The 24323-nt window shown below is 41.3% G+C and overlaps 1 protein-coding gene across 3 annotated transcripts; it reads left to right on the top strand.

Annotated features, from left to right (window-relative positions):
* Positions 1–354: 354 nt before the first annotated feature.
* On the top strand, positions 355–24323 carry TRIB2 (tribbles pseudokinase 2). Of its 3 annotated transcripts, XM_045011381.1 has the most exons (4): positions 356–481; positions 1306–1942; positions 6156–6448; positions 21960–24323. In XM_045011381.1, the coding sequence occupies exons 2-4, from the start codon at positions 1673–1675 to the stop codon at positions 22426–22428; spliced, it is 1032 nt and encodes a 343-aa protein (XP_044867316.1). In that variant the 5' UTR covers positions 356–481; positions 1306–1672; the 3' UTR covers positions 22429–24323. The 3 variants fall into 3 exon arrangements, with proteins under 3 accessions (XP_044867317.1, XP_044867316.1, XP_044867315.1); XM_045011382.1 differs by lacking the exon at positions 1306–1942 and having other exon boundaries at positions 355–481; XM_045011380.1 differs by having other exon boundaries at positions 378–1942.

Raw genomic sequence — 24323 nt, 5'->3', positions numbered from 1 at the left:
TAAACCATCCCCAACCGCAAGGTTCACACAGTTTCCAACCAGAATATACCAGATCCCAGGCAAATAAAACGAACGGAAAGCAGAGGTCAGTAAAACTCGACATGCACAGATCCAAGCATTGACTCAGTCAGCTCCAGTGACTTGCCAGCAGCAACTACAAAGCTCCTATTTCACAGCCTGTGCTGCGGAAGGATATTTTACCTTGTTTACCCTGAAACCGGCTCATTCAGTGAGACAGTGAGTGGAGGTGGGGAGGGAAGGGGGGGCAGGGTTGGCAGGCTCGCTCTGTGATTGATGGTGCCTTGGCTCAATGAGGAGGCGTCTCTGTGTGGGGTGGGCTTCTCCTCTGAGCCAGTCCGCTGTGCGGTGGTGGGGATTGTGCAGTCAGCCTTTGCACTGGGGCACGGTGTAAATGTGCTGCTGCAGCTGCTGACATTGAGTAGTGAGGCATAGAGCGAGCTAGAGAGAGAATCCCAGCCACGTAAGTAACTATTAATACATGGTGGAGGGATGATGTCTTGCTGAAAGGGATCGGCCCGGCCATCCCTTTCTTCCCCCTTCTCCTGCCTCTAGGAACTATATCAGATCCCTGCAATATTTTTTTGAGAGTGATTGCAATTTGTCGTCCCCCCCCCTTGCACATTCTCCGACCCTAGAGAAAAGAAACCGCCAGGATTTTTCTTCCTGCAGTTTGTTTTGTTTTCTTTTGTGCGTGAATTCTATTAAAGCGCTTGGAGGCCCTGCGGGAAAACACACGGAAAAAAACCCTCGTGCAATGGATAGCTAAGACTCTTGATCGTGTCCTTGATTGCACTTTTTCTTTGATTAAAACAACAACAAAAATCTTGCGTTGCATAATTGTGTGGATATTTGTGCACATTTGTTTTGGGTTTTGCAGTTCATTCTGTTAAGGCAAAAAAAAAATATCCAAGGCAAACCGAAGTATTTGTGCAGGTTTTTTTTTATAGCTATACTGTATCTTTTGTCGGCTCTGCTGCTGCCGCTGACCGCTCTTTTAAGTTAAATGCTCCCTCTATTTTTTGTTGAATTTCTGGATAGCCCTTGCTATCAGAGGAAAGGTTCAGACGCCATCTACAGTTAAAACGTAGGCAACTTTTTTTTCTTTTCCCTGTATTAAAAAGAGAGAAAGAGAAAGGACAATCCAGTCCTTTATGCAGCACGTTACTTAACCTTTTTGGGGTTGAGCGTATTAAAAATTTTAGTAGGCGTTCAGGGCACCAGAGACTGATACCGAATCAGCCTCCCCCTTCTTTTTCCCCCCTCTTTGCTCTATTTATATTACAGCCTCCCTGCGAGGCTGCTTTCGAAAACGGAACGTTGCAGCTCTCCACGTTCTCAAATTAGTTACTTTGTTGCTTTCTGAAAAAAGACAAAATCCAACAGTCAAACGAGTCGGTTGCCGTACAAGAAACAAAAGGACCTGCGGCTAAATCCTCTTTCTCTGATCACACGGTTCTCAGCACGCTGCTCTGAAGCTGATCCGCTTGCAAAACAATCGCTTTGATATTATTGTGGGTTATTATTTTTGGTACTGTTAATCTACGTAACCCACCCCCTTTAACAACACAAAGGCAGCTGCAGCTGGACTGGCAAGTGACTGAGCTTAACCCAGGGGTTTGGTATATAACTTTGGTTGGTTCTTTCAATACCCATGAACATACAAAGGTCAACCCCTATCACAATAGCGCGATATGGGAGACCTCGGAATAAAAACCAGGATTTTGAAGAACTCTCGTCTATAAGATCTACCGAGCCAAGCCAGAGTTTTAGTCCGAACCTAGGCTCTCCGAGCCCGCCAGAGACTCCTAACTTGTCGCATTGCGTTTCTTGCATCGGGAAATACTTATTGTTGGAGCCTCTTGAGGGAGACCACGTTTTCCGAGCCGTGCATCTGCACAGTGGAGAGGAGCTGGTTTGCAAGGTAACACCTTTCTCCATTATCTTTTAAAACCAGATCGTGTATTGATTTATATTTGATCGGATATCGACCAGCTCGATTGTTAGATCAATTTTAAAACCAAACTCCAAACGAACAGAATTAAACAGGCACCCTGTAACTTTCCCCCTCACTCTAGACAATGGCCACGTTATAACGGTGGCCTGGAGCCAAACTGCTTTCTACCCAAGATGAACTGTACTAGGAAGAACCATCTTTAAAATATGTTTAAATGTTAGTTTGGTCATGCTATAACCTGATCCTTCCCCACTCTCTTCAAAATGGAGCCCCCTGCTAATTTGAAGATACTGTGTTGTCTTACTTTATTTCTTTAGTTTGAAACCCTTGCAGGTTGTAGACAGCTTTGTCTGAAAAGTGATTAAAAATCCACCTTGAATTAATCCTGCTGAGCTGTGAGCCCTCCTTATTGAGGAGGTTGGTTGCAAATAGCATCCTCCCCCGTTGCACAATTCAGCAAGAATAAAAGCTGTACACCTACGTTTTTTAGAAGCGCAGACAAAATACCTAAGCCACTCTTTGTAGACTGCCTGCTTTTCAACGCCCCCTCCCCCATTTTCTTTTAACATCCGAAGGTGACCCATGGGAAAAGGAAACCCACATGCCTGCACCTCTATCAAGCAATGTATTTCCCTTTCAGTCTGAGGGAATATTTTTTCCCCTTTGTTCCTAAACTGCACTGGTTACATTTTTCATTGTCTCTGGTGCATTAGACATATGCTCATTCATGTAAGCAGTAGCAGTGTGACTGTAAATTGCAACCCTGCAACATGCACTTTAATGCTTGTATTGTTCCCAAAATATATAATTATGCCATTTAGCAATCTTTTGTAAATTTCTGGTGTTGAGTTGTCTGTGTAATGAACAGTAGCCAGACACTCATAATTATTCAAAGGATTGGTCATAACATTGTTGGTTATTGCATACTTTTAAATTTGATTCACAAGAAGTTATGGACTAGCACATATTGCAAGGGGGGGGGTGCTAATTTACTCCTTGCATCTATTTGTAAAATATTTTGATTCAGAGGGTAATATAAATGGACTCCTCAATTATGAGTCATAAACCCTGATTTTAATGAAGATTTAGTTTATACTTGATTTGGGTGAGGAGGGTCTTTTGTCCTTGGAAGCTGAGTGATATTGCATGTTGTAGAAATGTATGCATTATGTTACCAAAATAAATACAAGTTGAAATAGAATTTCTAGAATGAAAGCCCTGCTCCTTACAGTAGAATAGAGCTGCATATTAGGACAGTTGCATTGTCTTAAGAAATAAGGGTATCCTGCTGGTTCTTTGCATGAAATTATATAAAAACCTGCATGGTTAGTAGTAACTTCCTTGCTGTGCTCTATTTTTAGCAAGTTTTTTCTCCCTTAGCTGCAAGGATATTTCAGAGTATTTTTATGGCAGAGTGCAGCAAAAATTCAGTTCCTCAAAGAGTGAATTTGTTTTGTTTTCCCATTGAGCCATACACTTTTAAGATGCTTGTTTTTTTAAACTTTACACCATTCAGTTTCCTTCATAAGTGTGAGCCACTGCTTGTCATCCATACCCTGAAAGTATTTAACTTGCCTTGAATCTCTAGTTTAACTGAGGAGTGATCACATTCCTAAATTTTCCTCAATTAACGCGTACTTTAAAACACCCTACAGTAGCCTGGCTCCTATTTGACAAATATCCGCCCTGTGAAGACAGCTAACAAGTTTTACTGTCTGGTATCCCACTGAGACAGTCTTAACTAATTTCTTGCATGGTCATAGGGTGAAATAGCACACACATCCTGATGATGTTCAGATCCATTTGGTTGCACCTACTAACTACAAATGCCATTAGTTGCTTCTGGGTTCAGTGGCATTTGAACAATGGTGTCTGCTCCTTTCCCCTTGCTAACAACTAAATCAAACTGCTGTTTATTGAACTTGTGTTGAACTGAGTCCAGGGATATTACATAGGTTGGCTACAAAAAAACCCTTTATAAAAAAAACTTCTGGATAGTGACAGTATGATAGTACTTTAGAGAAACAAAACACATATGGTCTGTTGTCTTACATCAGAGACCTACCTGATCAATATTCCCTCAGAACTGTGGAGTATAACATAGGTGGTTGGTGGTGTTTTTTTAAGGACACTACAGTTGCATAAGAATTGTGGAAATGGTATTTCCAGTGAAGACAGTTAAAATACTGGGAGGTTATGAAAGTCCTTTTTCATTGTTATGGCAGCTACTTTTTAGTAATTCCAACCACTTCTAATGTGGTAGTTATTAAGTTTTTGAGACCTCTGCACAGATCCAAGTGTCAGTGAGTTTCCCTCTGGAATGAATTATGCAGTGGGGTTTTAGCAACAAACCCTGAGTGCTGCCTTTGTGGTTTATCATGTCACCAGAAGCCCTTGATGCTAATCTTCCCTCTTATAAAATGAGTTGGGTTAGTTGGGCGTCTGCCTGTCTGAATGACTGTTGCCTGTGATGGAGTATAGCAGCACAGGTAAGTGTATTTTGGCCCATTTTGTCAAGTGTCCTGCCATCTTGGAATCTCTCCTGAAGAAGGAATTTTGTCAAAACTGTGCTTCGAAGCATTAAGAATCTTAGTATGTTTTAGAAGCTTTTTGTAAATTGTTGTTGAACCATGTCAGAAGACTTTAGTCTTAAAAGCTTTTAAAGCTTCAGAGGAAATGACAGTGATTGCCCCTCAAAGAGGCAAGCTAGGATATGAAAAGCAATCATATTAATGGGAGTTTGGTTTAAGGACATACCAGCTTCTCTCAGTGCTGTTAACTAAACAATACAAAGAGTAGCCAGTTGCATCTCTAGTGGGACCAGATTACTGTTATGAAAGTAGCAGTACACCCCAGAGTGTGTTGGACAGTAATTCTGTTTCTCTGGTGCTGGAAACACTCACCCCTTCCTTTGTACTCTACAGTGCATCTGGGGCAGTATAATAGTATAATATAATACACTCTTTGTCATCTGTTGCTCTGCAGTAAGAAAGTGTAAGCATTCCATTATTCTCTATGAAATCTTTCCACTGCTTTAGATTTTTTAATTGACTCAAATACTGATTCATTCATAATCACTAGACTATAGTAACATTTTATATTTGGATTTCCCAGCATCCTTTATGCATTTTTATAGCCCATTCACAAGATCACTGATAACCTGCTTACTGTTTAAAGTGACAGTCAACTTTTAAAGGGACACTCAATTATATTTGCCCCAAGATTTAATTACTTTTTAAAAGAAAGCTTATATAAAGTCTAAAACCAGTATTTCCATAATGTTTTTCTGACCTTTGAAACACAATCATTGCAAAAGTGAGAATGTGAAAGTGAAACTGACTTCTCTGATTTTTCTAGTCAGCAATGAACATAAGTAAGAGGAAGTAAACAATATTAATGGTGACATATTTGATTTTAAACATGAAAAAATGTTAAGGCTTTAAGGAGTTAGTAAAATAAGTAAAGAGATTTGTTGGCTTTAGTTTGACAAGATCTCTTTAAGCACAACTCTCCACAGATTGTTCATGGTCTCTGAGGTCTTAGTTGGATTTTTTCAAACAGAAGGTTAATTTGATTACTTTTGAGGCCTGACATCTTTATATATAACTCTGGCCCTCAAACCATAATGTAGATTACAATTTGGGTTTAATCACATATTGGGTCTTCAAGTCATTCACACTATTACTTCTGGAGAAAAACCTCTACTGAGGGTATGGCTGCACTTGCAGCTGTACAGCGCTGCCATGGGAGCGCTCCCGCGGCAGCGCTTTGAAGTGCGAGTGTGGTCCTGGCGCCAGCGCTGGGAGAGAGCTGTCCCAGCGCTGCAGGTACTCCACCTCCCCGTGGGGATTAGCTTTACAGTGCTGTAACTTGCTGCGCTCAGGGGGGTGTTTTTTCACACCCCTGAGTGAGAAAGTTGCAGCGCTGTAAAGCGCCAGTGTAGCCAAGGCCTAATTAGCTTAGCATTCCCTTCCAGGTAAGGAGGTATAGTCTCTGGGTTTTTCCCCCCCCAACGCCATGCACAAATGCACCTGCCAATTCCACACATGGCAAGAAGAGTTGTAAAATCAATGTACATACACAACAACAAATTTCTGTACAGTGCTGAGTGCCAGATATAACTACCGCTTTGTACCTTTATGCTATATTTAACCCTTGTTTTACTGTCATTGTTTTCTAGGTATTTGATATTGGTTGCTACCAAGAGTCATTAGCACCGTGTTTTTGTCTACCTGCGCACAACAGTATCAACCAAATTACTGAAATAATTCTTGGGGAGACAAAAGCGTACGTGTTCTTTGAAAGAGGCTATGGGGACATGCATTCTTTTGTTCGTACCTGCAAGAAGCTAAAAGAAGAGGAGGCAGCCAAACTATTCTACCAAATAGCTTCTGCTGTTGCACACTGTCATGATGGTGGACTGGTATTGCGGGATCTCAAACTGCGAAAATTTATCTTTAAGGATGAAGAAAGGTAAGAACCTTTTGCATGTTGGACTTGGGATTGCTGTTCGAATGGCTTAGTTTCTCTCCTCCTTGCTCTTCTACAGCCAACAAATTCTAGGTTAAGGTTAATATTACACTGTGTGCATTACTGTAACCCTATTTCTCTATGGCTGATGAGGGAAAAAACCCCTGCAGATCTGTGCATCAATGCCTGGTAAGGGAAATGCTTTGGTTGGGACAGTTTCCCTCCTTTCCTCATGCTCTGCTACCATCCCATCTTTGGAGTAGGGGCGCCATATTTGAAGTGGGCATACTTTTCCTCTACCAACTACGTGAGGATTTTGAAGCCAAGTAGTATGGACATTTAGTATTGTTTCCAGATCTTCCACCTCTGCACTGTGGAATCCCCATTGTCCTGATTAGGGATTGGCTTCTGGAGGAAGAGGCTGGCCGCATAGAGACAGGTTGTGTACATGGAGAAGAGTGTGTGTGCAGAGGCCTGTGGCAGATCCCCAAGATCTGTAGGATTTGGAGACTAAAGTTGCTGCCTGTTCCTAAGAGGGGAGGAGGGAAGAATTGACTTAATGGTTAAGGCACTGCACTGGGAGGTCTGTTTTCTCTTGTTTGTGGCACAGAGTTCCTGCGTGGCCTGCATTCACATAAAAGGTCTATGGTGGTTGGGTGTGTCAACTTTTGAGTGCTCAGCTTTCATATTCATGAGGCCTGATCTTCAAAGTTGCTAAGCAGCCACAGCTCCCACTAGCTTCACTTAGAGTTCAGGGCCCTGAGCTCCCCACAGGATTTGGCCTTCGGAGATCCACCAGGAAGGGGGATTGATGCTGACAAGAACCCTGAACTCTTTGAGGAGAATTCTCAGTATTGTTAATACCATTTATGACCAGAGGTGGCAAGGAGAGTGCAGTGATGGTTCTCCAAAACCAGCAGCACTGACTTTTTTTTTTTTTTTCTTCCTATCTCCTTGCTTTTGTGGTGAGATGGTTCTGGATATAAGTAGATGAAGGGGATATCGTAGCAGACTTCAGGCCCTTGAAGGTTAGAATCCTTTCCCTGTGGCTACCAGTTCCCATTAATTGTGTTCCATCATGCATTTCGGTAGTGATTTCTCACACATCATTGAGCCCTGCTGGAGCAGTGTGGAACATGGGAGAAATATTAAACTTGAAGGTCACCTTCAAAGGATTTAAAATAAAAGGGAATGGAAAGAGGTGGAGCTTTGTGCTTTTCTTTCCTCTTTTATGATGTGTCTTCTTTTGGGGTTGGGTTTTTTGTTGTTGGTTTTTTCCCCCTTCTTTCTTTCACGCAGAAGATTTATGCCTACTTAGCTGCAGGCTGACCCAAAAGATGGAGAGGCCACACCAAAAAGGCATAGAGACAACAATCTGCTGAGAAGTGCAGCCCTCATCCCCAGCTGCTAGAAACTGTGTGCGTGTGTGGGGGGAGGGGGGGGTGTTATTCCCAGTGGGCTGTTCTTGACCCTGTTTGGGAGCTTCAGTCATGGCTGATAGACTTCTGATCAGTTTGAAGCCCTTTAGCTAGCTCCTGGGAGAGAGAGGGAGTTCTCTTTCTCCACACAAGAGTCACTTCTAAGTTTTCTGTTTCTCTAACCTCCCAGTCCTGTGATTCTGTTGAGTATTTGCCTGTTCTTCTGCTCAAGCTGTATCAGAGTGAAATTGGCATTTTCACTGCTGTGCACAGGATTTTGAATTGCTTTAATGCAGGGGTCCGCAACCTTTCAGAAGTGCTGTGCCGAGTCTTCATTTATTCACTCTAATTTAAGGTTTCGTGTGCCTGGAATACATTTTAACGTTTTTAGAAGGTTTCTTTCTATAAGTCTATAATAGATAACTAAACTATTGTTGTGTGTAAAGTAAATAAGGTTTTTAAAATGTTTAAGAAGCTTCATTTAAAATTAAATTAAAATGCAGAGCCCCCCGGACCGGTGGCCAGGACCCAGGCAGTGTGAGTGCCACTGTAAATCAGCTTGCGTGCCGCTTTCCGCACGCGTGCCATAGGTTGCCTACCCCTGCTTTAATGGAATAGGTCAGTGTCTTGTCAGTTTCACTTTTGTGGCTGTTCAGGAAAGCTATGAGTAGCAGCAGAGGCACTTGAGAGAGCCATCTGCAGGCTGAGGAAGACAGTGCTGCTTCAATTCAGATTTAGAAGTTTCTTCTCAACCATGAGGAATAGAAACTTTTTCTCTTTTTCTAATTAGAGTTTTATGGGCATTGTCAACTTAAAACTCAAAGTTAAATTTTGTAGAAACAAGCTTTTAGTAAAAACTAAGACAGAAATATTTTCATATTTAATTCCCATATAAACAGTTATTTAGAAACAAATGGCTCTTCCTCATTTTCCCCTCCCACTGCAATACATAAGACCTTCTTCTTATTCTCATCACTGGGAACTTAAGGGAAAGGAGCACTAGCGATTAACATTGTGCCCAGTCTGAGATAAGTGCAAAATGGAAACAATTAGGTTTTTGCAATTATCACTGTTAATTTTATTATTAATAAATATTTATATCATGATAGCACATAGAGGCTTTGTTTAGAAGTATAGTAAGAAAACTTGCATGCAGTATTTTAAATTGGCAATGTCATTTTTACTCTGTTGATAAACATTTTTGCACAGAGAATATAATATATGCTCACAACATGTGTGGTTATATATTGTAGTCAGTGGGTGTTGATCAATGGGAGCAGAGTTACTATGGAACTTTGCCCTTTGGAAATACTGCACTAAATGCTTCCCAAGAGCTGACTACATCATAAGGCCCAAGGCCAAAGTATAGGTCTGTGCTACAATAGCACTGCTTTATTGTTAACATTAATTGGAAAGTCAAAACCCAATCAATTATTAACTAAAAGAGAATGTTTCTTCTGATTTTTAAAATACCATATGCTTAGAGGTTAAACGACTGTTGCTTGTTATTTTTAAGCCAGTAACAAGAAAATTAATTTTCATCCAGGTGTGTCAGAGTGATTTACATACATTAAACCATTTCTCATCTGAACAAATTGAGACACAGTCAGGTGAAACAGATAGTAAAAGGCAGAAATAGAAGAACTAGATTCTATTTTTATTTTTCTTGACATGCTCCAAACCATCAGAAAGCAATCAATCATCACTTTCAGTCTGCTGCTGCTGTATTTACTCTCTGTAAAATCTTCTTGCAACTTCCTAGTTCACTGAAGATGTTGCAGAGTGCGTCATTCGGTGACATCCAAAATACCAGGCATTTCAACAAGGCTGCTACTGCTTGTGATGTTGCATTCTGAGAAGCATCATCACAGAAACCAGCAGCCTGCTTGGAATGCATGGTATTTTGGGTGTCGCAGATTACTGCTGTCTGTGACATTTGTAATGAACCAGGAAGTAGGAGGAGGCAAATAAAAAGAAGTGTAAAATTGTATGCCTGCTGAATAACTTGGGCCTCTCAGCTCCTGCTCCCCTGCCTGTCGCTATTTAATTGGGGTCCTTCTGCACAGCTTTCTGTTCCTAACTGTTTTCATGTTTGTTTTTTGCAATTTATCTTTAATGCACGCACGCACCCCTGTTAAACTTTCCCTTAGGTGATGACCATCTGATCTTTATTTCTCTAGAAGCAAGATTGGCACTGTAGCATTTGGCCAGCACTTGAGTGAAAATTCTCCCACTTTTTGGCTGCTTTTAGCTGAGAGCTGCAAAAGCAACTGAGGATTAGGAACCAAATCAATAAATCTATGTATTCTTCAGAAATAGTTCAAATTCATTAAAAAAAAATCAATTTCAGGGTTTCTTAGTGCCTACTCTCTTCTTTGGGCCTAATGATGTCTAGGAATACGTAACCAAGTCCTAACATTTGAAGTTGTATTTAAAGCATGCACATTTAGAACCTTTCTTACCATTTCTGAACCTATATAACAGCTGTAAAATAGAAAGATGTAGGGTTTCAATCCAACAAGGTGTACTGAGTGCCCTTAACTCCCACTGACCTCAATGGCAGTTGAGGGTGCTCGGCACATCATAGGTCTGAGCCCTAATTTCATTCATGACAATCTGGTGATATCCTAAAGCAAAGCTAGAATGTATTGATGGTGCATTAAGTTTCACACTCTCTCTAGTATGCACATGTTGTGCTTAGGATTCAGTTTTAAAGACCTTTTAATCTAAAATTACTGTTGCACAGTTAAAATTAAACAAAAAATGGGAAGAGTGATAGATTTATTTCCTCCCAGTGATTATTACATCTGTCAATTTCATTTGGAGTTTGGGGGGCTTAGCACTTCTGCAAATCCAGCCCTAGGGTCTTACAGCTGTGTTAATTTATCCAGCTTTGAGAGCCTATGTATTTGAGCATTGTTAATTGAATTCTATGAAATATACAGATATGCACTGTAGTCAGGGTAATGTTACAATAGTACTTTTGCGTTTCTTGACTTGAACTATGCAATCTAACTGTTTTATGTAACATAAGGTTTTTTGCATTTAATTTACCCTTTTTAAATACAAATTGTCGGGGTGAAATGGACTGAGCTTAATGTTGGGATTTCAGAGTTAGACTTTTAAATTCATACCTCATCTGTGAAGAAGTAAAGACCTTTAAGATGTTGCTGTGTGGGTGGAAACACTTTGTAAGGCTGGGTTAGAGAGCAGCTGCGCATCTGTTTATGTAGTGATAGCTGTGACTTTGCTATATAAAATTCAGGGCTAGACTTTCAAAACAGCTCAGCTTCCATGTAGGAGCTGACCAGCTTTTTGTTTGCTCGTTTTGGCGCCTAATTGGGAGCTCTGTTGGGTGCTGTTCACGTTTAAAAATCTGCTCCTTACATTTTAATTTTTAAAAAGTTGACTGCCGTGGAATACCACAAAAATAGTTGAGACACACTCACAGCACAAGATGTGCAACTACTATCTCTCCCTTTTACACAGAGAGAGAGAGAGAGAGAGAGACAGGCAGGTTATTGTTTTATAGGTTTGTGGGGCTTTATGTATGCTCATGTCATGAGATATTTTTCTCCTGTAGACTGACCTAGCAGCATATTCTGTGCCTTTGGGCAGAGAAAATGTGCAGTTCTCCCAGCTGTTCCTCCCCCCAATGATGTCACAGAATGGTAGAGTCTTCATTGGACTGTGCTAAAAATAGCGGTGTGCCCAGTATTGCTGTGTATGTATTAAAGTAATTCATCAGTTTTATATAAAACATAATTGTTCCAGGAGGAGCCACATTGAAGATTTAAGAATCAAATCAGTCTGTGTATGTAGCGTGCTCTTTGCATTGGCTTTCCTAACACAAGTAACACTTCTCCTGTCAGGGAATTATTAATTTTAAAGACTTTAATTATATTAAAATATTAACTGTCATAATGTTTGAAGCATAAGGACCTTGCACATTAATCATTCTTGATAGGGAAAATGAAAATAATGTTGGTATTCCAGATATTGTAAATTTTCCTTGTTCTTCTAGTAAATATGGGAAATTGCATGCAGGTGAGAGTTAATCAAAATAAATATAACTTGACACTTCGTCCTATGCCAAGGCAACACATCCAGCACAATCCACTAATTTAGAAAGCCTGTGGTAGTGTAATATGTATTTATTTGGTACACTGAGCAGTTTTGTTTTGTTTTCTGGAACTGCTCAGTTCCTTGGGGCTAATGTATTCTGCTTTAAGGTAACTTAGTTCTGTTCTTTGGCATCCTAGCGCAGTAAAACGGATCCCACAGAAAATTGGAGCGGAGATTTAACTTGCTGCATACTTACTGGCTATTAAGGCAAGGTCTACACTACAAATGTACATTTGGTATAATTACGTCACTCAGGGGCATAAAAAATTCACCCCCCTGAGTGACACGGTTATACTTACCTAGCCGCCGGCGTAGACAGCATTGTGTTAACCGGAGGGCTTCTCCTGTCAACATAGCTACCACCTCTCCCGAAGGTGGATTAACTGTGCTGATTGGAGTAGCTCTCCCATTAGCATAGTAGCATCTTCACTGAAGCACTACAGCAGCACAGCTGTCCCACTGCAGTATTTTAATTGTAGACCTGCCCCTAAATCACTATTTCTCTTATTTTGGGCAGTGCTGTTCCTCGCCCCGCTCCCTCCATCCACCTTGCATCCTCCCCACACACTCCTGTATAATTGTATTGCAGTCAGCTGGTTGCATTCTGATGTTGGCAACCTTTAACCTTGCTTAGAACACACAGTGAACAAACAAACTTTCTAGGAGTTAGGGAAACTGATTAAAGAGCTTTCAGTTGTAGCAATGGCAGGTGTGTAAACAGAGCTTTCTTAAAATAAAGATGCAGAAACAAAAGTAGGTTTCTTTTCTAGGCCACTCTATCATCCTCTGTTAACCTAATCTGAGAGGAAAGGTGTAGCGTTAAATAGTATAACTTGAAGTGTGGAGGGTCTAAGCATAGATCAAATCTCAATCCAGAAACTGAGGCTCTTTCTAATTATTTTGCCTTTGACAGTGTGTGGGAAGGCTGGGTTGTGTCTTCTCAGGCAGTAAATCTCATTCATCAAACTTCAAATATAAAACAGAACAGTTAAGTAACTTTTGTCAGCAGCCAGGTTCATGATCCCTTTGTTCTCTGTGTCGTTTGATTGCTAAGCCTCCTTTTTGATCCAGACGTTTATATGGAGCCCATGAACCAATCGACAAACCTTAAGCCTCAGAATGTCCTTGTGAGGTAGGCAAATATTCTCCCCATTTTATAGAGAGGTGAATGTGGTCATTGTGGTTAAGTGATTTGGCCAAGGTCACAAACAAGGGAGTAGCAGAAGCTGGGAATAGAAGCCAGGAGTCCTCTCTGCTGTTCTAATCCTAGTACTGAAGCACTGGTTTCTGGGAAAGCATGGGAGCTCCAAATTGACGAGACAGCGATTAGAGAAGACTGGGTCCTCCAACAGGAGTTGACCATGCCTTGTGGAATACCTGCACCACTCCCACCTACCTGGAAGGCATTTTCCCCCTTCCTCTCCCGCTTCCTGAGGCCACCTTCCATCATTCCCACTTCCATAGCTATTTACCCCTTTCTCTTAGGAGTCTGTTACTCTTTAGTGCCTAGGTGCCTCCACACACTGCTGTGCTTGAAGCACATAAATGATGCTTCATTCAGTCTATGGGCACTCTCCTGTGATTGGCACTCCTCTTCTCGGGTGTTTCAGACAAGTCAGCAAGTGGCGTTCACCATGTTCCCTGAGAGGGCTGCTCTCCCTCACCTTGTGTTGAGGCGATAATATTGCATCAGCAAATTCCTGAATGAACTCTGTAATTCTGACCATGCTCAGCATTTTGTTTTGAATTCAAGTCAGTCACGTTCTAGTTGCATTGCTGACTTTCCGCAGGCTTTTTGTTGACGATGGTAACTAATTCCCCCTCCCTCCCATCCCCTGCAAGTTTTGATTACTGGACATTTGTTTCACTTAACCAAAATAAATGTTTGCCCAATATGCATGGCCTACATTTTCAGAAGTGGCTAGTGTTTTTTTGGTTGCCCAGCTTGAGACACCTGAAAGGCGCTTGATTTTTCAGGCCGCCCGCAGCGCCCAACATTTTGTGAAAACCAGCCTCTTGTAAAGTGTCTCAAATTGAGCACCCAAAATCTAGCCGTTTTTCAAAACTTGCGCTGTTTTACGTAGATCCAGTTTTGCACAATGTAAGCTGTGGGTGCTCAGCACCACTGAAGATCAGGTTGCTTATTTAGTGTGTCTCCTGAGGCAGTAAACTTGGGGTTAGTTCTTGCATTCCTTGTGGACAGTTTATCTTAACTAAACCAAATGCCTGTCTTTGTTTCTTCCTGCCACTCCTGGTGTAAATGGCTCTGGAGAACATGGTGGATACAGGTGTATAGAGTTGCAAGTGGAGCCTTTTAAAACCACTGATCTCTAATGCGATCTAAGGAAGATAAGTGAGTTCAGATAGCCACCGTATCCCAGATGCTTATCAAATAATGGAATCCTTGTGGTCCTGTAACAACGTCTTATCCCTCACTGAAAAAAACGGAGATCCTCTTCAGTTAGAAAAGTACAGAACCGGAACTACATTCCCTTTAGTGAAGGTCTTGTGTCCTAAATGTATAAGAACACAGACGGATGCATTATAAGGTACTTCTACTGCAGCATGCACTTACGAACAGTACCATTGCATGGAATTCTGTTCAGATGCTGTACAAACAAGACAGAGGAGGACATGTCGTCATCCCTCCTGTGGGTTTATCCTGAATGCAGGGCAATCTGGGCCGGATTCTTGGCTGATGTGCTCTCAGATGAAGTCAGTGGAGCTATGTCACTTTACACCAGCTAAGGGTCTGGCCCTAAATTTCTAAGCCATGCTCATCACCCCGGAGTCTGAGCAACTGGGTTGAAGTTTGCACTTGCAGAGGCATTCTTCTTAGGATGGTGAGGGAATCTGCACAGTTCCCATCACTGCATGGTAGTGGGGTGGTGGGAGAGTCCTTCCATTCCTTTGGTAACAAGTATCCTCCAAAGCTGCGTTGTTTGAGCCACCTCCCCCTTGCTCCTTGCCTTTGGAGAGCTGCCAGCCTGCGCCTTCACTGTGGAGCCTAATCCCTACCGAAAGGGTTCTGTGACATAGGGGAAAGGAGGATTAATACTGAGAATGCAGCACTTCCCCTTCTGCACTCCATTGCTAAATTGTTGCAGGGGGAGGGAAGGGTTGTCCCCTTTGCCCTGGGTAAGATAGCATGGTCCTTGGAGTAGAACTAAATTATTATTATGCTCACTTTAGCAAATGCTGGGATTTAATAGTGCGTGTATCTAAAGTAGACATTCACTTCAAACTGCTGTCCTGGTTTGTTTAGAAGAGTTTCTTTTCTCTTATTTACAATAGTTAATTCGCCACAAAGAATAGTGAGCAGTGCCAGTGTTTTCTCACAAATCGGATGGCACAGTCAGTCCGTGCTCAATTTTTACCTTTTAGAGTGAGCTGTTACTAAATTACCCTGATTGATTATTGGCTCTGTAGGAGCAATTCTTGATCCTGCCTAAGTAGTCTCTGTCCCTGGAGTGGGGAAAGAGTATGGCTCAACTACAGTCTGTCTCTGTCCAGTGAGAGCCAGGTCTGTGGGGGCCAAAGGAAATGCCATTCAGTCCTCAGACAGAATTATGTTGCCTATGATGTGGTCATGTGGATGTCTTGTGTGTGTGGTCTAACCTAGGAAGGAGTCTTCGGATGGAAGGGGTAATCTTTTCTCCTCCCCACAAACTATCATTTGACATTGGTTTGCTCTCTAGCGCATAACTATAGAGATGTGAACAAATGACAATAGAAATTGCTTTCTGGTCTCTTGGAGCACAGGGCTACTGGCTAAATTACTGTCATTCCTGAACCCCCACTCCCAACAATGCTTGACTAGCAAGTAGATAATGTACCTACCAAGTTAGACATGAGAGTAGTTTTTTGCCCCTTTCTTGGAAGCAGCTGGTATTGGCTACTGGTGGACCACTGGTCTGGTGGAGTATGTCCCTGTTCCTAAAATGTTAACACTAGGTTCAGCTGCTGCAGCCAAGAAGTCAGTTTCCATATACACTGTATCAGAGAAATGTAAGTAACAGATGCTGTTACTAATCACCCCTTCTGTTCATGCTGGCCTTCCTAACTATAGGGCACCTCAGAAACACCCTTTCATTCACACTGTATCTGTTGAATGATCAGTTTTTTCCTTTAGTGGTAAAAATGAGCTTTGAGGCCTCTGAATAATTCCACTGATTCTAGTTCTGGAAATCCTGTTTGCTTTTTGGAGAACATGACTGCAGCTGGAGTGTGATTGCAGAGTTTTTGTGGCCCTGGCTTCTGTGTGTTAAAAGGCAGTGTAGTAATTTGTTAGTAATCCCCAAACTCTGCAGGGAGGAATAATGTGAATCACTGTGAAAAAGTGTAGGCTGTATGATAACAAAGCTGTCTGCCAGGAACTGATGCCAACTCAGGAGGTTACATTGAAGAATCTTCTAGAAGAGGTTTAATTGATCAGGTTTTGTTACATTACTGAAGAGCACAGTCTGAATGCAGTCAAGTAATGAATGGCATATTGATAAGAAATTCAGAGTGGTATTGTTTTTCATGGGTTTCCCTGACGGTTTCTATGGGGACAAAGACGCATTTCCCGTCTGAGTACCACTGCTGCCCTCTGATTGCACTTCTGTGGTTTCATTCACCAGTAATGGGAAAGCATTCACAGGCAGAATAGCTTCCCCTTTTTAAATAGCCTTGATTCAGGGTTGTATTTTTTTAATGCATTAGGCTAATGCAGTGTTTTATCAATGATCTGATAGATGCATAATGTTCTTTTTCCAAGTGCTTATTCAGTCTCTGCATTAAAACTTGAAATTATGTACTGTAATTATGCAGGCCTTCACAAAAGTCTTTGTTGCACTAATAAGGTGACTCTCATCCGGCTTTGGCAGTTGTGTACATCTGAACTTCAGAGATTAATTTTGCATCAGCCATTCCTATAGTAATGTTTAAACACTGTTCCTGCTTCTGTCATTTGTGGATTTATTGGGAGAAAGGAAGGATTTTAACTGCAAAATTATTTTTTTAAATTTTCTTTTATTCCAAATTGGTAACAACACAATGTGAAGAGTTTCAAAACTGATCATGAATTCATTTTAAAATACTTGCTCTAGCGTGTCTCTTGCCTGCTAAGAATCAAATTTAGGCTTGTCTGTTTACTCTGAAACTGGATGACTTTCCCACCCTTTACACAGAAACCTACATTTTCAGGAATGACTGGACAACCCAAAATTGCTAATGTGACGTGCCTTGAAAGGGCGAGTACTCATGCCTTCTGAAAATCAGATGTTTTAAGTTAGACACTCCAAAACGGAGGCATCCAAAATCCCTTGTCACTTCTGAAAACAAAGGCCAGATTATTTTTCTCCATTGCTTTAAGTACTAGGGAGGTTGGGTTTCTCTCTTTTCTCCACCGAATTCACTGAATATGGGTCTTGGTAGCTAAAGCATTTGGAAATACTTGCACATGTTCTGTGTCTGTCTGTGTGTAGACAGCTTTATCATATGATTGGTTTCCCCATACCCTTAATGTTGTTTCCCAATAGGTGAAAATTTTTCATTGTTGTAAATTCATGCTAGTCTTAGTGATCTTTCACAAAAGCAGCCTAGCTAACTAAAATGTCCAAGCAGTCCATGGTATGTGAGTAGGTACTAATTTATATTCAGTACACCTGATGTGTAAGAACTTAAGAAAGCAAGCTACTAGTTTTATACAAAGTGAAATGCAAATATACTAGCTTGCATATTTAGTGATCACCTTCACTGAAACACTGCCTCTAGCAAGGCCACCATTTCCTTGCTTTAATCCATAAATAAAAAAGAGAGAGAGAGTGTTTGTGTGTGTGTGTGTGTGTGTGTGTTTGTAAAATATATATAAAAAAGATTGGGGGTGGTCTGTTTGTGTTTCCTCAAGTCCACTCTGTTCAGAAGGATGAAAACATGGCTGTTTGCTTCATTCACTCATAGATTACAGAGGAGCAAGCAAACAATGGCCGGCTGCTCTTCAGTTTACTGGCTTAAACCAGACTTGCAATAGCATGCATATAGGGCTTGAGTAATGCAGGGCACCTTGCATAAGGCTCAAGGTCATAGTAAGGTTTCCCGTTTCCAGTGTGTGCGCGCATTGCTTGCTTTCATAACAAAGGAAGCCTCTTCTCTCATTGGATTCCTTAGGAATCAAATATTTTTGAAGGGAGAGGAGCAGTCTTTCTTGTCCCACGGTGTCAGTTTTGTACGGCACCACTCAGTCACAAGAACATAAATGCTTGGGAATTCAAATAACTTGGTTATAAAATTTAAAAAAAAAACCACACAAAAAATACCCACTAGTCCGTCTTTCTCTTTTTAATCCATAGCTCTATTGGAAATGTAAAGTATAAGGGAATAAATACCACCTGAGTGTCAACAGCACAGGGAAATACATAGGGGGGCATGTGTTGGATTCCCTCCCACAAGTTGTTTATAAATAGAATACTCCTCTCCAGCCTGTGTGCGTCTGTGGTGGGAGGGTGTATTTTACTCGGTTAGTTAACAAAGGTGAACTGATGGCTTTGCTGCTTGGCAGTTTAGTGACCGAAGTGCACATCTGAGTAACTCTACTCTACATCTTGGTGGAAAATATGATGGGCTACAGTACTGGGACCACCACTCATGTCTCTGCCTTCAGTTTCAGGCCCACTTTGCCCTGTGCTTTTCTCTCCTGTCCTTTGTCCTTTTCTCTCTCCTCTCATCTTCCCTCCTTTTCTATTCTCCTCTGTAGATAGAGGAACAAGTGTATATTTAGGATTGCAGAGGAAATCCTACCAGCATTCTTAGGGTATGGCTACACTGGCGAGTTGCAGCGCTGGTGGAGGCTTTCCAGCGCTGCAATTAGTAAGTGGCCACACCTGCAGGGCACTTCCAGCGCTGCAACTCCCTGGCTGCAGCGCTGGCCGTACACCTCACTCAGCATGGGGAATAAGGATTGCAGCGCTGGTGCTGCAGCGCTGGTCATCAAGTGTGGCCACACACCAGCGCTGTTATTGGCCTCCAGGGTATAAGGATGTATCCCAGAATGCTTTTAACTAAATTACTCCCTTTGTTTTGTTATGCAGCCTCTCTTTGTTTTGTTGTGAACCTCCGGAGCTCCGTTGCCGGAGCTGCTCTACTTGAGCTGCTTATCTAAACAAACACAGCTCCTGTTTGCTGTGATCAATCTGTGAACAATCTAATGGTCTGCAGGCTTTTGCAGTTAAAGAAGAAGGGGTTGGGTTTTGTTGTCAACTCCCCGGGCTCCATGCACCGGGAGCTGCTTCAAACACAACTCCTGTTTGCTGTCATCAATCTGTAACTACTGTTAACAATGAAATGAGATAACCCCCTGCCTGTCTCATTCACAGGGGTTGAGTGTTTGCTTTGCTTGAGAGAAACGGGGGGAGGGGACAGAGGGGGGAAAGAGAGTATGATGGATGCAGGCTGTTTGCAGTTAACAGGGGGTGGGAAAATTTTCTGATTTTGCACAGTGTCAGTTCCAAAAATCCACTCTCTTCTCCCCCCTCCCCCCCCCCCGGTCCTTGTCACATTGCCCCACACCCCCCTCTTTTGAAAAGCACATTGCTGCCACTTGAATGCTGGGATAGCTGCCCATAATTCGTCACTCCCAACAGCGCTGCAAATGCTGCAAATGTGTCCACACTGCAGCGCTGGTAGCTGTGAGTGTGGCCACACACCAGCGCTGGCCCTGCACAGCTGGACGACCAGCGCTGCAACTACCAGCGCTGCAGATTTGTAAGTGTAGCCATACCCGTCAGCTTCCCTCTTCAGCCCTTTTGTGCATAAAGAGGTTCTGAACTTGAAACAGAAGGAAGCTGACCGTGATCTTGTAACTTTTCCTGTTTGAAGTATAACTGCAGTAGATTATTGTTTGAAGTTCTAAAGGTTGGTTGCCTGTCCATCGCCACCAGAGGTGTCTATATGCCAGCAATGGGTAGTTAATCAGGAAGCTGATGTGTGGCACACATCCCATCACTGTGCACTAAGGGAGAAGACATGGCCTATTTAATCATAGAATGAGCTGCCTTTATGTACTGTATTTGGGAGCCAGGAATTCTGAATTAGGTATTTATGACTTCCTTATTCAAGGCACATTGCCAAAAGGGCTTTGACCTCAACTAGTAAATGTCTCTAGATGTTGAAATGGTCTGAGGGTGGTTGGAGAGTTTATAGAGCAGTCTGCTATATAGCACTTTACAACAGAATGCCTCGATTGGTTTTACAGATATAGCCCTGAGCTGTCCTGGATCCAGTTCTAAAGCCAACGTGGGTCACGCTTGCCTTTACTACTCAAGCCCAAGCAAAGTTCTCAGTAAATATTTAAGAAATAGGACTCCCTTTTTGTGTCTTAATACTTAGTAACAAGGTGCTTTCTAATGAGGGGCTGTGGCCTGCAGTCTGTTCACAGCCCCACCTGTGAATTTATGGTGTTGGAATACTGTCTTGTACAGGGCCTGTTCTGGTCCTGGGGCCTACCAGGGATCAATGATGAAAAGAGACTAGGACCATATTAGCCAATGTTGGGTTATGATCCCTGGTGTGAATGTTTTACATTGAACACTCTGTCTCATAAAAGAAAATCCTGATAAATGTCATGCTTCTTTTCCGTTCAGAGAAGAAGGATTCCAATGTGCTTGCATTACACTAAAATTGCTCCTAAAATACCTGTCATTACTGGCGAATAAAATCTATAGACTAAAGGGTAACTAGTGTCAGTGTCCCCTCTGTCAGTGAAAAGGGATCTCAACTTTAAATGCTATATAGATATGTACAGCAGGTAGACTGTACTAATACAGTAATGTAACAAGGAAGCTTGGAGTCATTTTTCAGTTTAGTTTGAAATAAAAGAAGAGAATTTGCCACTGCAGAGATTATTCTTGCATTGTGCTAACAAATGCATGACACTTCAGACATGAAGAGCTTCCAATCTAGATACACCATTTATATGGTCCTGCTGAAAATAATTTTTTGTTAATCTGTCCATCACAAAGAACTGTATTGCCTTATTTTTCTTGATTCCCCTAAGCAGGATAGTCTTGTTTTAATCTGTTAAATACCATTTTATACCTAGCTAATGTGATGCCATTTAAAGGAATGTTTGGGAAGACTTAAATTTTATTTGTATAGTTCATTCTTCCTGTATTGTGTGTTGGGGTTAAAGAGAAAAGATATTTTAAAATGAGATTGTGACTTAATTATTCCAGTTGACTTCAGTGGGACTAATGTGAGTGACTGCTCACCAGTGTGAATAAGGGAGCTGTACTCTAGCCCTTAGCTGATATGTACCTTTGTGGTCTGTGTGAGGAAAAGGCTATGTTGTTATTACTAATAGATAATAGCTGCTGCTCCTTGATTCTGAGCTTTATCCTATTTCAGATGTCACTTCACCAGACACAGACTGTAAATGCTTCATCTGAAAAGTTTAGTCAATTTGTAATAAAAAAAAATTCTCTAGTTTTCATAAGCTAGAAGCTATCTCCTGACTTTCGGTGAACTGGGTAATTTCCCTCTGGAAACAAAGAAACCACCCTAACTTGCATAATGAAAGGGGAAGAATCAATGCCACAAGAACAATCTAAAACACACCCCACTCCCGTTTGTTACAATCTTAGTGAACTTGGCAATGAAAGACTCCACCATACTCCTTTAGCAAGAGCTCTGGAATGACTTCAGGCATGCCTTACTGTAGTTAACTGAAGTCTTGTTACCAAAAAGTGTAGGCGCGTATGATTGGGGTTATATTTATTCTCTTAATAAAATCAAATGTCTGAGTGGGAGGGAAGAGACAATGCACATGTTACTATAAGTAAAGGAAATCTTAGCCTGAGAATGGAGATTCCAAACTGATGCACCTTTTTAGGATTATTGATTTTTCTGACTTCTTATTATCATAATTGTGTAACTGCAATAGTCTGGAATTCATCAGTGGGTTTAATGGTTGCCTCTATTTTCTTGCCCTACAGGACTAGAGTAAAATTGGAAAGTCTAGAAGATGCGTATATTTTACGAGGAAATGACGACTCTCTTTCTGATAAGCATGGATGCCCGGCCTATGTGAGTCCAGAGATCTTGAACACAAATGGCAGCTACTCTGGCAAGGCAGCAGATGTATGGAGTCTAGGAGTCATGCTTTACACAATGTTAGTTGGACGCTATCCTTTCCATGACATTGAGCCTAGTTCTCTCTTCAGCAAGATCCGTCGTGGGCAATTTAACATTCCAGAGACTCTTTCCCCCAAGGCAAAATGCCTTATACGTAGCATACTGCGTCGGGAGCCATCGGAACGGCTGACTTCACAGGAAATTCTGGACCATCCCTGGTTTTCTACAGATTTTAATGTCTCTAATTCAGGATATGGTGCTAAGGAAGTATCAGATCAGCTGGTGCCTGATGTCAACATGGAAGAAGATTTGGACCCATTTTTTAACTGAGCACAAAGACTGGTGTTCAGAAGGTACAATGACCTAGAGATGGTCACATGAAGGAGTCCTTCCTGACCGTGTTAAATCACATCCTGCATCAGCCTAGCTTGGTAGCAAAAGACACTTGGAGTTCCTTGGTTTGAGAAGGAATCTCCACAAGGAGCTAAAATAACAAATGTAGCATGGGGACAGATTTTGGGGGGAGGGAGCCTTGCTATCAGGTTAGATTGATTTGGAGGGCCGGGGGGGAGGCAGCATGGAGCAATTGTAGCTTCTCACCTTTTGGAGCCAAGGAGACTGACTGCACATGCCAATTCCAGTGCAGCTGTATCACTCCTATTTCTGTTTCATTAAAATAGTTGCAGTTCACAACAAGTAGAGAAACTTTTTGCCTCAACACGCATCTTGGCATCGCACTGTTAAATATTTAACTTCAGCCATTATTCAGGGAAAATACAATTGGCTAATTTTTTTTTTTTTAAATCTGATGTCTAATAATTAACGGGATTCATTTAAGAAAAAATTAGATGCACATAGACATGAAAAGTGGGTGCTAAAAAAATAAACAAAAGTTCAGTTCATGTCTCTTGATAGCTATTTTCAACTCATATTTCTTCTAAATATACTACTTAATATTCTTGTCAGGAAATGACATTTTAATGCTTTGTTCCCTTAAGGGGAAATAACTGTCATTTAACAAGCTGTTCTGTTTTGTGTCAAATGGTTTGTTGCAGGAAGCTATTATTACTCAAACTTCCAGATGCATTACTGCTATAATAGTAAAAGAAGAAAAGAAAACCTATACTATTTTTAAAGGGTTTGAAATACTGGCTGCCATGTTTGCCATGCTGCATGTATGTGACTGTAGAGGGCAGAAAGCCCTTGCATCAGTTCTAGATTCAGAACCAACCTTTTGTTTAACTGACTGGCCCACGTGTAAATAGAGGGCTCTTTATTGAAGAAAAACATTAACATTTTTCTTTTGAATTCCTCTTGAGAAGGCAACTGTTTTATTTCTTTGGTTTTGGGGGGTTTATTTTGTTATGCCCTGAATAAGAAATAAAAGGGTATTAATAAGCTGAACGTTATTATAATATGGATACTTCTCCCGAAACATACGCAGTAATATGCACCTTTTGTATTGTCAAGACTTACTCTATTTATTGAAGAAAATGTCACAGTAGTGATGTATTAAGCCAGTACTTCAATTACGGGTTGACTTGGGATGACATGTTACATGCTGTAGTTAACACATTTCTTTTCTGTTCAGGTATTTCTGTCCCTGAATAACTTTTTATTTAGCTTTTTTTCTAGATAGCTTTATTTGATTTAGACTGGCAAATGGTTTTTAATTACTGCTTTTATATTGCTGTATGATATTGAAATCTCTTGGCATAAATATTTGTGTTTCCAGTACCTCAGTTGTTCTGATATTACTGCCTGTATATGTTTTGTGAAGTGGTCATGTTTTTTGGGTAGGTACATGTGGACTCTGTAGTATGTAAATGTTACTTGAATTTGTGCTCAATTATAGTATGTGGCATGTGCGTACAGCTGCTTGGCATTTGACATATGGATGCTATTTGCCTGCCCTGCAGGGAGGTTACGGTCCCACTCTCGAAGATGTTTCACGGGCCTTTATCAAAAGATGAAGCTAGCTGCAGCTGACCTGCCTTGGTTCTATTTTGGTAACTAAGAATATAAAGGGAGTAATGTTTTTACACTCTGAAGATGGTGCTGTGTCAAGAAGGACTTTTTTTTTTTTTTTTAATTTTATAAGTACCTTGTAGGAGGAAAGATTGGTGATGTGCATGGTGGGGTTTTACTGCCTCTGGTGCTTTGTCATGTATTTGGTTTAATGTTTTTGTCCTAATCTCTTCAATAAATAAAATTGTGCATATTTA

Source organism: Mauremys mutica, chromosome 3, assembly GCF_020497125.1.
Source record: "Mauremys mutica isolate MM-2020 ecotype Southern chromosome 3, ASM2049712v1, whole genome shotgun sequence".
Taxonomy (NCBI): Eukaryota; Metazoa; Chordata; order Testudines; family Geoemydidae; genus Mauremys; species Mauremys mutica.
Note: the sequence above shows the minus strand (reverse complement) of the source record. Positions and strands in the feature narration are given on the sequence as shown.